The 16,666-nt window shown below is 40.7% G+C and overlaps 1 protein-coding gene across 2 annotated transcripts in view; it reads left to right on the forward strand.

Moving 5' to 3' along the window:
• The window catches only part of SPIDR (scaffold protein involved in DNA repair), a 1,065,859-nt gene that overhangs the window by 399,837 nt on the left and 649,356 nt on the right, over nt 1–16,666 (forward strand). For both annotated transcript variants that reach the window (XM_073631564.1, XM_073631565.1), the window contains 2 exons: nt 1,192–1,292; nt 4,091–4,310. In XM_073631564.1, the coding sequence (XP_073487665.1) occupies nt 1,192–1,292; nt 4,091–4,310 (321 nt within the window). The remainder of the gene's footprint in view (nt 1–1,191; nt 1,293–4,090; nt 4,311–16,666) is intronic.

A 16,666-nucleotide genomic window follows, 5' to 3' on the forward strand; every position in this document is an offset into this window, starting at 1 on the left:
AAAGTATCCCACCCACAATATGCCAAACAGCACAGAGACAAGCCTCAAACCTTCACAAAGTCATTTGGAGTGATGAGACCAAAATTTAGCTTTTTGGCCACAACCATAACTGCTACTTTTGGAGAAGAGTCAACAAGGCCTATGATGAAAGGTACATCATTCCTAGTGTGAAACATGGAGGTAGATCGCTGATGTTTTGGGGATGTGTGAGCTACAAAGGCACAGGAAATCTGGTCAAAATTGATGGCAAGATGAATGCGGTATGTTATCAAAAAGTACTGGAGGAGGATTTGCATTCATCAGTCAGGAAGCTGCGCATGGGACGCACTTGGACATTACAACATGACAATGATCCAAGGCAAATCAACCTGTCATTGGCTACAGCAGAATAAAGTGAAGGTTCTGGAGTGGCCATCTCAGTCTCCTGATCTCAATATCATTGAGCCACTCTGGGGAGATCTCAAACGTGCAGTTCATGCAAGACAGCCCAAGAATTTACAGGAACTGGGGGCTTTTGCCAAGAGGAATGGGCAGCTTTACCATCTGAGAAGATAAAGAGCCTCATCCACAAATGCCACAAAAGACTTCAAGCTGTCATTGATGCTAAAGGGGGCATTACACGTTATTAAGGACTGGGGTATGTAAACATTTGATCCGGGTCATTTGGGTAGTTTATTTTTGATATTATGATTAAAAAAGAGTAAACACAGTTGATTGATGATAATAAATGGCTTCAGCCAAACACTAACCATGAGTGAAAGAATTTTTTTTGTATTTCCATTCATATTCTCTGTAAAATGGCCAAGAAATCATAAATTCTGCCAGGGTATGTAAACTTATGAGCACAACTGTATATGCATACAAATATTGTTATTTATAAAGATGTTCATAAATGTCACACTCATTATAATTGTTGATTTAGTGTTCACAAAAATAAAATGGCAAATAGAATCTCCTAAAGTTTATACTGGGGATAGATCCAGTTGGCATTTACATACATGAAACAAATTGAACATTTTATTAGGTCTAAAAATGTTCTTAACTGAGCTTTAGTGTCTGAACAATTCAGGAGAATTAATTTTTGTGATGTTTCTTTGAGGAGAGCATAAAGTAAATGGTCCCATCTGTGTCCTGTATTTAGTATTTTGTCCTTTGGCAAAATTAAATGCTAACTCTTGGCTAACTCTGTAGGGGAGGCCTAGCTGAAAGGCTCAATCGGCTGCAGAACAGAGAAAGATCTGCTATTACATTTTGGAGGCATCAATCTGGATCTGATTGCAGAATACCTTTGGGTAAGAATTATATGTGAATGTATAAACTGCCATGGAGAGTTATTGAGGTAAAGATTATTTAGAGGTCCCTTTTCTCTGATATGTTCAATTTTCACAAGTACTCTACCTAACTTGGCAGCGCTCATTTACAAGATTAGAACTTATTCCCCCTATATTTCTGGAACTTTTTAATTTTGAGGAATATTTATCACAAAAAAAAAACAACAGCACTCCCTATAATTTTAGAAAAAGTAGATTTGGCCTGCTGTCTATAATTTTAAACGCTAAAGAAGAACTATCAATATATTTTTTTTTTATTTGACTGTTTTGTTCTGATAAGTGGCCCCATTGTCCCCTAAAAACACCTCTATATGCTGGTTGTAGCCCCACCCCTTTTTGAAGCCCATATTATGGGTAGAGGAACGGCCAGCACTGAGCCCCATCTCCCCCCCCAGGCTGAGTGATCTATCACTATTACGAATGATCAGTGTTGCTTTTTCGTTCATACAGTAATAGTAAAAAATCATTTAGAACTTTGACTCCAAAGATGTAAAGTATCTGTCTTGTGTGTGTACAAGCAGCTGCGGATACATTACACAGAGCCGCAACTCTGAACGATCTTACACTATTCTGAATGACCAAAAAAACAGCTGCTCATTCCTTCATAACAGTGACAGCTTACTCAGAGCTGCATCTCTGTGTAAATCAGGGCTGCTTAGACACATCTACAGCCCAAACAATGGATGATCGTGCCGTGTGAGCTTTTATTATATATGAATAAGCAATCAGCTATGTCAGGCCTATGCCATGTATAACACAGCTGGAAACCACTGATCGCTCATTCATAAAACTGCGACACTGTGTCATTCATCAGTTAAGCAGCATTGATGGGCACACAGTGCTGCCAGCTGCATGATCTGTTTTTGTGAAAGACGGCACTGGTCTCTGGAGCGGCCACATGTTGCCAGAGACCTGATGATTCGGTCACAAATTCGTCTTTCTTAGCAGCCTTGTCAAATGGGGGGGGGGGGCTGTCCGACCATGCTGCTTAGAAAGGAATGGGAGGATTTGAACTGAGGAGCTAAAAAAATATTTAAAGTAATTATAAAGGTTTAACTTTTTTTCTAAAATAACAAACATGTCATATTTACCTGCTCTGTTCAGTGGTTTTACACACAGCAGCCCGATCTCCTCTTCTAGGTTCCCCCCGCTGGCGGTCTTGGCTTCTCCTCTTCTCTGGGTGTCTCCATAGCAAGCTGCTCTATTGGCACACACCGTGTGGCTCAGCCTGCTCTCTGCTCACAGCAGTTGATTGACAGCAGCAGAAGCCAATGGCTCTTACTGCTGCAGAACCTCCTGTGAGAGAGGGGAAAGGAGAGCAGCAGCACTGCTGCAGACATGCACAGTGCTGGATCAAGATTGGGCTCAGGTAAATATTTTGACATTAAAAAAGTTTTTTTTACCTTCAAGAGGAGCTCTAGTCTTCCCCAAAAAATGTAAAAGTCAGCAGCTACAAATGTAGCTGTTAACTTTTAATATAGGGACACTTACCTGCCCCTTGATCCAATGCTGTCCTCACCCAAGCCGATTCTTCTTCAACCAGCATTTTCACTAAGGAAAACCGGCAGTGAAGCCTTGCAGCTTCACAGCTGGCTTCCAACTATGCATATGCGAGCCGTGCTGTGCTTTGTGATTGGTCCCACAGTCTTCTGGGACCTGTGGTGTGTCCCAGAAGGCTTTGAGGTAAGGAGGGGGGCCGAACTTTCTGCTTGGGGCCGTGGCAATCTGATGGGAAGTGGGGGGAGCGGGTACCATTCAAAATTGGGTACCCCCTCATTAAAGTGGCAAATGTAAAGGGGGGGGGGGTGAAGTTCTGCTTTAATACAGAGAATGCATTAAGGTTAAAAACCTTTTGCCTTTACAACCACTTTAATTGTAGATCTCCTTTAAAGTGGAATCTCAGTCACAGACATCTTTAATAAATTCTTAATTTTCAAAAAGTTGCCTCTGGTCAGGTGTATGAGCTTTACTCTAAAATTCAGACATTTGTATATGTCATATACTACAGTCAGAGTTGTACTTTGCGCTCACAACAGCTCTCATAAAGGGTAGGAATAGTGTGGTGTACCCCTTATCCATTCACAGAATGCTGTGTATTCTTTTGTGGCACTACCCCCGGAGGAGCCACTTGTGTGTTCTCTGTTCTTTACCTCGACTCTGTAGACAACCTCAGAACCTATAACACATCAGATTAAGCAGATAGAAATTGCAATGCTGAAAGCACAAAGATAGATACTCTGCACACAACTATAATACCATATCAGGGAGTAGACACCAAACCAATTAGTAAAACAGAATTTTGTGTATTTATGTGTATTAAAGTAAATGACAATATCTTCATAAATTACCAATCGAGAATTAGATCATCCCCAATTCACTAGACCGTATGGTCAGGAGCTTCAGGAGTCCTGATCATACCTCACTCTCCATAACATGTTTGCCTCTATGTCTCTAATGGGGAGATTCCAAACAATTTCTGTCTTTACAGGAAATTTGGGAAAATCTGTCCAGAGACAAGAGGTTCTAACCTGTCCAAACTGAACTGTAATGAGCATGTAGTTCTTAGGTCTAAAAGAAGAGGATCAGCTTGACAGACAGGCATACTTGCATTTATAGAAAGGTTTGTTTCATGACAAGCTACATGCAATAAATGGTCCTATGCCCTGGTTACTGTTAGAACTCTTTTGGGCTCCAAGGTGTAGATTTTTTTTTATCATAATGTTACTTGGATGATGGTCTATTTTTTTTTTTTTTTGAAGGAGATAAATCAGGCACACTTCTTCTAAAGTTGATTGACATCCATGAGGAGTGTGCAGTATGGATTGCAGCTTGTCAAACTTTAACAGACCAACAGAACATAGACAACCCTGCCATAAATCATCATAAAGATGCAACAAAGCTGAAAGTTCTGTTTTCACGACAAACAGCAGAACAACTTAAACCAAAGCTGAATGACATCATTCACATATACCCACCCTGGTGAGTGAACAATATGCTTATAAGGTGCTGTATACTCTGTTGTTCTATGTTCCAATTTTCCATTTCCTGGCAATTCTAGGATAAAGCTTTTCTAATAGGTTTCATTCAATGTATTTTACAAAAATCCTTAAGCTTGATGCCCCCATACAGCGATTTTAAAAATGAACTTTTTCTGCACTTACTGGCTTACTTTGTGACATGTGACATGTGACCTACTGTCAGGTAATCATATTGAGTTACTAAGCTGATTGGTATTTCCAGGCATTTAGGGTGTGCTCAGGAATTGGTCATTTGCCTTAATTTTTTTTCCTCCCGAAAGTAGTGAAGTTTTTGAATCTGCAGGTTTTTATTGACTGCAGTCCTTCCAATGAGATTATCCTTACATTCCTTCCCAGATACAGCAGAAAGCAAGTGCAATTCCGCCCAAAGTGAAAGTATAACTAAATGCAAACTGTTTTTTTTGTTTTGGACAGAATGGAGATGGATTAAAACTCCTATTGTGTTATTATTGGTGTCTGTGTCCTCATTAGGGAGATTCACTCTCTCTGTTTGTTCTGTTTATCATTATCAGTGAAAGTAAAAGAAAATCCCAGATTTTGGGTTGTCCCTAGAAAAGTAATACAGGCAAAATCTTCCAATACAGACACTGGTTCGAGTGACCTGGGGTCCCCAAGGAATTCCCTTATATTGCAGGGATTTCCTCTCCCTTCCTGTTTGGCTATTGGATAGGAGGTGAAGGTAAATCTCCACAATGGGAGCCAGATGGTGGAAAAAAAATACCTGACAGTTATAACCCTCTATCCAAAATGAAAAAAATAGTTTTGCCTATAGTTCTACTTGAAGAAAAATTCCACCAATAATAGGTCAATAATAATAAATAATATTTATCCCACTGTGGTACAAGCAGGCACATATATGAGAGTGGCTCTGAATCCAGGAGCTGTGCAGCATTCTTGCCACACTCACATGAAGCTGCATTAGGTGAATTTTACTGCTAGGATCGACAGGTATTTTTGTGACTTTGCAGGAAAAAAATTAAGTGCAGATGGCTTATAATTAAATGCTGCAGCACATATTTTTTTAATAGGGGGTAATGTTCTTTAACAGCAAAAATAATTTATTGCCCGAATTGCAGGATTCATGTTGGCACCAAACAAATTGGTATTTATTTAGCATACTATACTTGTTTATCAAGATTTTTGAAATGTTATCTTGAGGTCTGTTGAGTAAAGCTGGTTACACACTGTCCAAAAATAGGCAGGCAGGAACTGGCTGACTTTTGATCAGTGTATACACCAGTCTGTCTGACAGGGGAGACATGCTGGAAAGCCATAATTATATACATGCCAGGGAATAACTAATTAGTAATTGCATGCCAAAAACCCAAAAATTTATTTGGGAGGTGTCTCCAAAACACAACTGTAAACCAAAACAAAGATAGAGATCTGATACCAGCATAGGCTAATACAAAAATGTTTATTAATTGAAAAATGTATGATAATCTATAACAAAAAAATTCAAGTACAACTCCCCCCAAGAAGCTTCTCTCCACCAATCCCTCTCCATCATAAATCTAACCCTCCCTCTGACTTAATATCCCACCTAAAACCCCTGTGTAATTCCCTCCCTAAAAATCCTCCAAGCCTATGATGAAAGACATCTTACAGGGACTAATGTTGGATAAGTCTCTAGAAGATATACAATATAACAGCAGCTTGTAATACTGTATGTATGAAAGCAACTTGTCAGGGCCTGGATTTGAACCCAGAACCTCTGCTGTGTCACACATTATCTCTTTTTGCTGAGCTACCTGGAATGCTGGACAGTTCCCAGGACTATTACTTGAATGATCCTGTCTTGAACCTTGTTTGTCATGAACCCTGAACTCTGTGCGCCTCCCATTCACTTCCTGATTTAAGCCATGTCTCTGCACTTCCTGTTTGCCAGATTATTGTGCTCTCTACCGCCAGTATCTCACTCCTGTCTTCCCTGCTGCCGTCCATTTTTTGCTACCACTCGTTATTGACCCTTGGCTTGTTCCTCAACTACGCTTCTGCCTGATCCCAACCTGGAGCTACTATTTACTGATCATTTGGCTTGTTTACTGACTACACTTCTGTTTGATCCCTACCTGCTTATCTGCTACTGGACCCCGGCTTGCTCACCTCCTGGTGGGGCGATCCTGAAGACCGCGACCTGGTACTAACACGCAGCAAAATCTATCTCCACCATCAGAAGCTCTGGTGAACACTGGCTAGTACTTAGATGTAGCACCTCAGGTGAGCCCACGTCATTCACCATGGGGACTGCCTGTGTCCCTATCCTGCTGGTCAGTGGTAGCTTCCGCTACTGCTATAGAAACTGGTCTTCGAGCCTGACCTCTGATAATGACACAACTACTCCACAAATAATGTAGCTGTTAAATGTATAGCCCAGATGGGCTCAGTCGACCATCTTAAGGGGCCAACACTGTCAGAGTCCTTGGTGATTAGCATGCCCGGCTATTAAGGATGTGGAGCTTTACACACACAGATTACCAGTGGATAAGCATAGATCTCACCAAGGTCTCTGACACAGTGTTGGTCCTATAGGACTGTTCACTGAGCCCTTCTGGGCTATACATTTATCAGCTGCATTATTTGTGGAATAGTTGCTTACATACATATTACAAGCCGCTATTATATTGTATATTTCCTATAGACTTTTATCCATCATTAGTCTCTGCAAGATGTCCTTTTCCATCAAAGGCTTGTTTTTTTTTAGGGAAGGAATTACTCAGGGGTTTTGGGTGGGATATTAGGGAGGGAGGTTTAGATACATGGTGGGGAGGCTTTGGGGGTGGGGGGTAGGTTGCACTGGATTTTTTAAATATTTTTAAATTGGTAAACATTTTTGTATTGCCTATGCAGGTGCCAGATCCATATCCTTTTTGTTTTGGTTTACATACTGGAAAACCAGCATCTGATCAGCGCTCACAGTAAGTGGCTGCAAGTGCTGATCAGTAAATTCTGGCGGGGATGGGGAGTCTGGGTTGGACGCAAAAAACTTGCAGTGTGTACCAGGCTTAACCACTTGACCACTGGGCACTTAAACCCCCTTCCTAACCAGACCAATTTTCAGCTTTCGGTGCTCTCACACTTTGACAATTACTCAGTCATACAACACTTTACCCATATGAAATTTTTGTCCTTTTTTTCACACAAATAGAGCTTTTATTTGGTGGTATTTAATCACCATTGGGTTTTTTTATTTTTTGCGCTATAAAAGAAAAAAGACTGAAAATTTGGTAAAAAAATGAATTTTTCTTTGTTTCTGTTATAAAATTTAGCAAATTAGTAATTTTTCTTTGGAAATTTTGACCAAAATTTATACTGCTACATATCTTTGGTAAAAATAAGTACAACTTGGTGTATATTATTTGGTCTTTGTGAATATTAGAGAGTCCAAAAGCTATGGTGCCAATATCTGAAAATTGATCACAGTAAAGTTAGCCCAATGTTTTTGCATAATGTGAAAGATGAAGTTACGCCGAATAAATAGATACCTAACATGTCACCCTTCAAAATTGCACACGCTCGTGGAATGGTGCCAAACGTCGCTATTTAAAAATCTCCATAGGTGACGCTTTAAAATTTTTTACTGGTTATATGTTTTGAGTTACAGAGGAGGTCTAGGGCAAAATTATTGCTCTCGCTCCAACGTTCGCAGTGATACCTCACATGTGTGGTTTGAACACTGTTTTCATATGTGGGCGGGACTTACGTATGTGTTCGCTTCTGCATGCGAGCACACGGACATGGGTGCTTTAAATTTTTTTTTTTTTTTATTGTTTATTTTACTTTATTTATTTTAGTTTGACACTTTTTTCCCCCCAAAAAATTTTTTGATCACTTTTATTTCTATTACAAGGAATGTAAACATCCTTGTAATAGGAATATGGCATGACAGGTCCTGGGAAGCCTGAAATTAAAAAAAAAAAAAAAAAAAAAAAAAAAAAACGATCTTGGCTTTGATCGTAGCGGTGGGTCGGTAGAAGCACCAGAGGGTGGTGGGTAGGGGGGGGCATCCCCTCTCGCCTCCCATAAGAACGATCAAGCAGTGTATGGTGTAGGAAATTGCCGGCTGAAAAAGCTGATATCTGAATGATGCCTGTAGCTGCAGGCATCATTCAGATATCCCCGCTCAAAGTCAAGGATGTCATATGACTGTGGGCGGGAACCTGTTAAAAATTGCGGGGTATTGCAGAGTATTGCGGAGTAGTGCAGGGTATATTGCAGGGTGTATTGCGGGGTATATTGCAGAGTAGTGCCGGGTATATTGCAGAGTAGTGCCGGGTATATTGCAGAGTAGTGCCGGGTATATTGCAGAGTATTGCGGGGTATAATGCAGAGTATTGCGGGGTATAATGCAGAGTATTGCGGGGTATAATGCAGAGTATTGCGGGGTATAATGCAGAGTATTGCGGGGTATAATGCAGAGTATTGCGGGGTATAATGCAGAGTATTGCGGGGTATTATGCAGAGTATTGCAGGGTATATTGCAGAGTAGTGCCGGGTATAATGCAGAGTAGTGCCGGGTATAATGCAGAGTATTGCAGGGTATTATGCAGAGTATTGCAGGGTATTATGCAGAGTATTGCAGGGTATTATGCAGAGTATTGCCGGGTATAATGCAGAGTATTGCCGGGTATAATGCAGAGTATTGCCGGGTATAATGCAGAGTATTGCCGGGTATAATGCAGAGTATTGCCGGGTATTATGCAGAGTATTGCGGTGTATAATGCAGAGTATTGCGGTGTATAATGCAGAGTATTGCGGTGTATAATGCAGAGTATTGCGGGGTATAATGCAGAGTATTGCGGGGTATAATGCAGAGTATTTCCGGGTATTATGCAGAGTATTGCCGGGTATTATGCAGAGTATTGCCGGGTATTATGCAGAGTATTGCAGGGATGGCTGAGCATGGAGGGATGGATGGATGTGACAGCAATTGTCACTGAGCACCGCTGTGGGCACTACACATGCAGCCCACAGCGGTGCTGCCATCCGATCCCTCCCCCTCTCCCCCCGCACTGTACCGATCGGTACACAGAGGGGAGGGACAAACCGGCGTCATGACATGACGCCGGTCTGTTGACATGTGATCGCTCCTTCGTTTGACGGAGCGATCACATGGTAAACGGCCGCGATTAGCGGCCGTTAACCGTGATCCGTGATGTGCCGGGTCCTCTGGACCCGGCGGTCACGGAAGTTCTCGGGTGCGCGCCCCAGGGGGCGCGCGAGAGCAGTATTCTGGGAGGACGTCCATGGACGTCCACCCAGAACTAGCCGACCGCGCTGCAGCCGTCTTTCGGCTATGGCCCGGTCGGCAAGTGGTTAAGATATAATTTTCTATGTATTTATATCTCCAAAGGTAGTGAAGTTCCATTATAAAATTAGAGACTGCACTAGACTAATTTTTGGATTATACCAGGCAATGATTATGTAAAGCTTCCACTAAAAATGTAAAAATAAAAGAAAACAAATTACAGTTGAGTGAAGCTCGTAGCAGCTGATCATCCAGCATTTCAGTTTTTTTTTTCCATAAACAAGTTATTCTGCTGGTGATCCCTTGTTTTTGTTTGTTTGTGTGTTTTTCTGAGGAAACAAAGCACAATAGGGTTCTGTTCATATTTAATACCAAAATACATTAAACAGTTTTTGTGCCATATTAAAAAAATACAATTGTTGATTTCTGTTTTTTATGACTTGAGCATTTGTCCTGGCCTGGGTCTAATACAATCCTTTTGTTCTGGCACTTAAGCAGTAATAAATTAGTGTGTCCCCTAAATGTCAAGTACAAAGTATGCATTTGGCTTCAGCATCACAAGACAGTGAAGGGGATGCAATGGTGAGAGGGAAAAGAGGAGACATTTAACATCTGCTAGAAGCATTCCTTTATTTTTATTTCCATTATGTTATATCTGGTTAGCACTATAGTACACAATTGCCTGTGATTATGTTTCCCTGGTAGATATTCTAATAAAGTGTTGTATTTACCTGCATCTCTTCTGTCTAGTCAAAATCTTCCAATTCTATTGACTACGTTGACTTGAGTTTTTTTTTGTGTCAAATTCCTCAGCATTTTTAAGCCAAGATATTAAAATAGTTGTAAAGCTTGAAGGTTTCTATGCATTAAGGTAAAAAACCTGTACTGCAGATCCCCCCCCAGACCTCACTTTTTCTTACCTGACCCCGATCTGATCCAGCGATGCGCAGCAGCTCCAGCCGCTGTCTCATTCCTCATTGAACAGATTGATAGCAGCAGGTGCCATTGACTCCCGCTGCTGTCAAATCCAGTGACGGGGGGAAGGGTCGAGTTCCTCTGTGTCAATGGACGCAGCAGCGGGACTCGGTAGCGAGCCTACAGGGTGTCACCATGGAAAGCGGCATTCTGTGGAGGCACCCGATGAAGGAAATGGGCATGGAACACCGACGGGGGACCCCAGAAGAAGAGGATCGGGGCTGCTCTGTGCAAAACGATTGCATAGAGCAGGCAGGTATAACATGTTGCTTTTATTTTATTTTTTTTAAACAAGGGTTTACAACCCCTTTAAGCAGAACTACAGACATTTTTTTTTTTTATCTCTCAGTGGCTTAGCTCCCCCTGCTTTCCCAGCCAGAGTACCTGCTGTGTGTTTACATTAAATATTGGAAGGCTGTCACGTCACTGCTGGGAGAGAGGAGCTGAGCTGCTGCTTAAAAAAACGTTAATGCTTCTGCAGGGAATCTAAAGCGGTAGTAAACCGCATCAATTATTTTTTGAACCATGCAAGGTAAAGGCATAATGTGCTAGTATGCAACGCATATTAGCACATTATGAAATGCTTACCTTAGAACAAAGCCTTCCAGCTTCGCACAGTCACCGCTGACAGGCGCTTCCATCTTCACCTGGTCTTCCTTCTGGGTCCACAGCCACCAGCTGTCTGTTACACTGCGATGTCACGGACCATGGTATGGAGCTCTGAAGGAATTGTCCCTTCAGAGCGCATGCGCCGATGACGTCACCTGCTGCATGCAGTGTGAATATCTCCTAAACTATGCAGGTTTAGGAGATATTCACTGTACCTACAGGTAAGCCTTATTATAGTACAAAAAGGTAAGCCCACTGCCCCCACCTATAACTGGCCTTTGCAGCAAGGAGCATTGGAGGGCAGAATATGTTAGAAAAAAGCCAAAGAAAATTCCAAGCTCACTTACCGACCAGCTTGCAGACAACCAAATTAACCTGTCTAACAGTATGTGTTAAAAACAGGGGTTTAGCCTGCACACATTTGCAAATACATGCGTAAGCTGCAGGCTCCGCCAAGTCACCCTGGTAACTGTAGTCCTAGCACTGACTTATAAGTGACTCCACAGTTGAAGAACATGCATTCTGATGGCTAAATAGAGGGCAGATGGACTGAAGGCCACACCTTCTTAAAGGCACAGGGGCACACTGAACACCCCTCACATAGCACAATGGCTGCAAAGGTGCCAGTGCCTTGCCTGACCAGTATATCAACAATAAAAAAAAAGATAAGCCACTGCCCCCACCTATAACTGGCTTTTGCAGCGAGAAGCATTGGAGGGCAACATATGTTAGTCCATCTGCCCTCTATCCATCAGAATGCATGTGCTTCCACTGTGGAGTCACTTATAAGTCAGTGATAGAACTACAGATTACAGGGTGCCTTGGCGGGGCCTGTAGCTTATGCATGTATTTGCAAAGTTGTGCAGACTAAACCCCTGTTTTTAACGCATACTGTTAGACAGGTTAATTTGGTTGTCCGCAAGCTGGTCGCTAAGTGAGCTTGGAATTTTCCTTGACGTTTTTGCTTGGCTTTTTCTAAGCCTTATTATAGGCTTACCTGTAGGTACAACTTTAAACAAAGGGTCTACTTCCACTTTAAACCCAAAGCCAAAACTGTAATATATTTCAGTTTACAGATCAGAAGTGGTAGCTGCATTAGTTCTCTTTGTTTCTTTCTTCGTTTTTTACTTGTTGATACAGGCAATAACACACCTCCTGTATTAGGGTGCCTATACTATGGATGAAGAAGCAACAGACACCTTTGACAGCAGCATAGTCAGTCTGGGGGGAGGGTAATGTTAGATTCAATAGCAAATTTAGATTACAAATTGAAGCCAAACTAACAGCTAACACTTTTAAACAGTTCCGGCAGCAGGTTTTTTTTTTTCCTTTTTAGGATAAATGTTTTGCATAAATAAGAACTGATCTGTGTAAGCACCTCTCTCAGTGTTAAATGGTTTTTCTCAACCCTGTAACTGCTACATCTGCAGGGCTGCTTGTTCTGTTGAAAAACAAATTTACTGGCTACATAACCAGGTAAAAATAAAAGAAAGCCTAAAAAAGAAAGCCAATGCAGCCATCATATCTAAGAATTGGTAATCTGCAATATGTTTGCTTTTTTGTTTAATACTGCTTTAAGGATAAATTGCTCCACAGTGCCTGCAGCTACATACAGTCGACCATTGTTTTTTTTTCTTTTAAGCAAATTGAATTATTGTTTATAACATTTCTATATAGCCTGACCATAAATTCATAAGTAAAGGGTTAATTTCACACAGCATTTGCTGAATTGGTGTTTTTGGTTGGATCCCCATTTACCTTTTCTGTGTGTTTCATATTCATGGTTAGTGACTTTGTTCTTTGTACCATACTCACAACCTAATGCAAAATAGTCATATCAAAGTATTTACTATGTATAATTACTCATAACTAGATAATAAACTTTACTAGCAGAGTTTTAGTAATAAACATGCACATTACAAAGGAGGGAGTCTATACATACATTTTTAGAGCAGATCAATACAATTAATCAGAATTGAGAAAATCTCGAATATAGGCTAAAAATAGCTAGTTTCACTAAAAAGATAATCCAAAGTTATGAAGTGAATCTGAACTCTTGATGACAATATTTGTTTCCTTTTGAGTAGAATGTATATGCTGTTGCCAGTCTGGCAGTATAAAAACAGATCCAAATCTGGGTAATGTTCTTGCAAGTATCGGCATGGTACTTGACAGCTTTGTCAAGCATCCTCTGACATCTCTCAAGGAGGACCAATGGTTGATGCATTTTGAAACTTTTATGTAAATCTGTGTTCTTTATGTGTTAATGAAGGAGTGTTCCTGTATCTACATAAACTATCATAAATTGGCATTTCTTAGCTGAATTCCCCACTGATGTTATATTGGCTATAAACAGGGGCATTTTTTTTTCTAACTGTACCCACTTCAATCAACGTTTAATTGCAAAAATCATTAAGCAGATGAACACAGCCTACCCCAATCTGTGCACATTTAAATCTATAAAATATTTGTCAATCAATTGTCTTGATCTGTTCATTTATTTTTGTGATTGAAAGCTAGTGGTTTAAATGAGTCGACAGTTGCTTTGTTTTTTTCAAGCATAAAGAGAATTGCAATTGAGAATGAAGAATCATACCATTAACTAATTTGTTTATACAAATGTTTAGTGAGTATTATTTTGATTGTTTAGAATAGTTGGTACAAATTCTAATGAGCTTCTGATGTGCTTTCCTATTAAACTATTATGCATTTCATCCTCACGCTTTTACATTTTAGCTTTGGGTGTTTCATATTTTATAGCAATGTAGATTTCATTTTGGGCTAATTGTTCAGGGAATATTCATAAAAATGTTATTACTGTTGTAACAATGATCTCACCAAGACATGCACATGGTGAGGAGCTTCCTGGGTTTATGGCTGATATGGAGAACATAAACTTTGTGCTTTAAAATGCTGTTTTGGGTCCTGAAGGCTGGACACTAATTTTAGAGTTTTTGGCTGAGATACAGCCTCCATTCCTAGGTCCACATCTTACCAGGTAGCCAGACCTCATTATTAGTCAGTGTTCCACAGGCCATTATATGTGAGCTGACTGATGCTCAAGGCTTTCTCTCATCCTCTCTGCTGTCGGAGCCTATTGCTGGGTGAAAAGGCTGAGTGCTGATGGAACACTAAATGAGTACAATTGTTGCCTTTTTGTTTTAGTCCAAAATTGGCTTGGATGACCACCCGTAATTTTTTTTTCTCTTTTTTTGTTTTTTTGTTTTGCTAGGAATGTGCTAGGTTTCCTTGTCTTGGTTTTTTATCGCTGCCAGTACCATTTACAACACGTACAAGCTTGCATTCACTTCACTTTCAGTGAACGCAGGCTGTAATGCTTGCTAGCGTGAGCCAGCTGTGCAAAGCATCTCAACAGGCACATTCTACAAATCTGGACTGCATGTGCATCTTACCCTGTTGTTTACCATGTAGATAAATTTATGCGGTTGAGAATTGAATAATGTACATCTGAAGACCCAACTGTTTTAGGCATCAAGATTTGTCTTGTGTGATCCATCTTTCTCCAATATACTTGAGCCCTGGTAGGAATGCTTTGAGGTTTTAGCTTGCAATTTTATATTTATTTACAGCTAATAATTTCTAACAATTTTCCATGTGTTTTGCATAAGACAGCACTATTTTCTAGCTATTCTTCTTATCTTGGAATGTTAGCCTGTTTGTTTAAAATAAGAAAAGTCAAACTTTAAACATTTAGTTATATGCAGCTACACATTCCAAACAGCATTCTCAATACATTCGACAGTAATGTATACTCAAACTCTAAACTTCATTGTTTAAAGAAGAGTACACACGCTAATAGTTATTGTTTGCCTAGCAGGAACACCTGTGTTATTGTATAGTACATCATAGCTTTATTCTAGCTCAGCTCCTTGTATTTCATACAGCTGTCCACATTGCAGAATACCAGGCTTTGCTAATTCTGAAATCACTTCAGGTCTTGTTGTCTTGTTTCGTTGGATCACAGTTGGTTATTGCACAGTTAGATGATTATTGGTAACATTATCGTAGACCTCAGAGGTCCATCAATATTTCTTGCAGTCTACCTTGTACTAAGAAAGCGTATAGGCTGCCATTGCTGATCATTCCTTCACAAAATGCTAGTTCCCTGGATGCCACACTGATCCTATTACTTCTTTGAAACAAGTAAAAAAAAAATAAAGTCTGGCTTAATGCTGACTTTTTGACCTGCATCTTCTGATTTGCATTGGCAGCCTTTTTCTCAGTGGTTCACTTTAACATGTAGCCTTCACATAATGGTAATATTTGTCACTATTTGAAGGAATACTACTTACATTTCAGTATTTAAAATATGTAGTAGGAACTATTAGTGATGTGTATTCTAACATGCATTTGACAGTGCATGCTGTATCTGAGCAAAAGCCATGAGGTTAAGGGAACTGCCTGCAGAGCTTAGAGACAGGATTATTGCAAGGCACAGTTCTGGGGAAGGCTACAAAAATGTTCTGCTCCACTGAAGGTTTTCAAGAGAATGGAAGAAGTTTGACACAACCAGAACTCTTCCAAGAGCTGGTCGCCCATCCACTGAGCGATTGGAGAGAAGGGCCTTGGTAAGAGAGGTGACCAAGAACCCAATGGTCACTCTAACTGAGCTCCAGGGATCCTGTGTGGAGATGGGACAAGATTCCAGAGGGACAACCATCCCTGCATCCCTCCACCGATCTGGGCTTTATGGCAGAGCGGCTAGATGGAAGCCTCACCTTAGTGCAAAACACATGAAAGCACACTTGGAGTTTGCAAAAAAGCACCTGAAGAACTATGACTGTGAGGAAAAAGATTCTCTGATCTGATGAAACCAAGATTTAACTGTTTGGCCTCAATTCTAAAGCTCGTGTCTGGAGGAAACCAGGCAACGCTCATTACCTGCTCAATACCATCCCAACGGTCAATCATGGTGGTGGCAGCATCATGCTGTGGGGGTGTTTTTCAGCAGCAGGGACTGAAGACTGGTTAGGCTTGAGGGAAATCTAAATGGAGCAAAGTACAGATGTATCCTCAACGAAAACCTGTTCCGCAGCACTCGGGGACTCAAACTGGGTTGATGGTTCACCTTCCAACATGACAAGGATCCTAAGCACACAACCAAAATCAACACAGGAGTGGCTTAGGGACAACTCTGAATGTCCTAGAGGGACCCAGCCAGAGCCCTGACTTGAACCCTATTAACCACTTGCTTACTGGGCACTTAAACCCCCCTCCTATCCAGACCAATTTTCAGCTTTCAGTGCTCTCACACTTTGAATGACAATTACTCAGTCATGCAACACTGTACCCAAATTCATTTTTTGTCCTTTTTTTCATACAAATAGAGCTTTCTTTTGGTGGTATTTGATCACCTCTGGGTTTTTTATTTTTTGCGCTATAAATAAAAAAAGACCGAAAATTTTGAAAAAAAAAATGCGTTTTTCTTAATTTCTGTGATAAAA

Source organism: Aquarana catesbeiana, linkage group LG05, assembly GCF_042186555.1.
Source record: "Aquarana catesbeiana isolate 2022-GZ linkage group LG05, ASM4218655v1, whole genome shotgun sequence".
NCBI classification, from domain to species: Eukaryota; Metazoa; Chordata; class Amphibia; order Anura; family Ranidae; genus Aquarana; species Aquarana catesbeiana.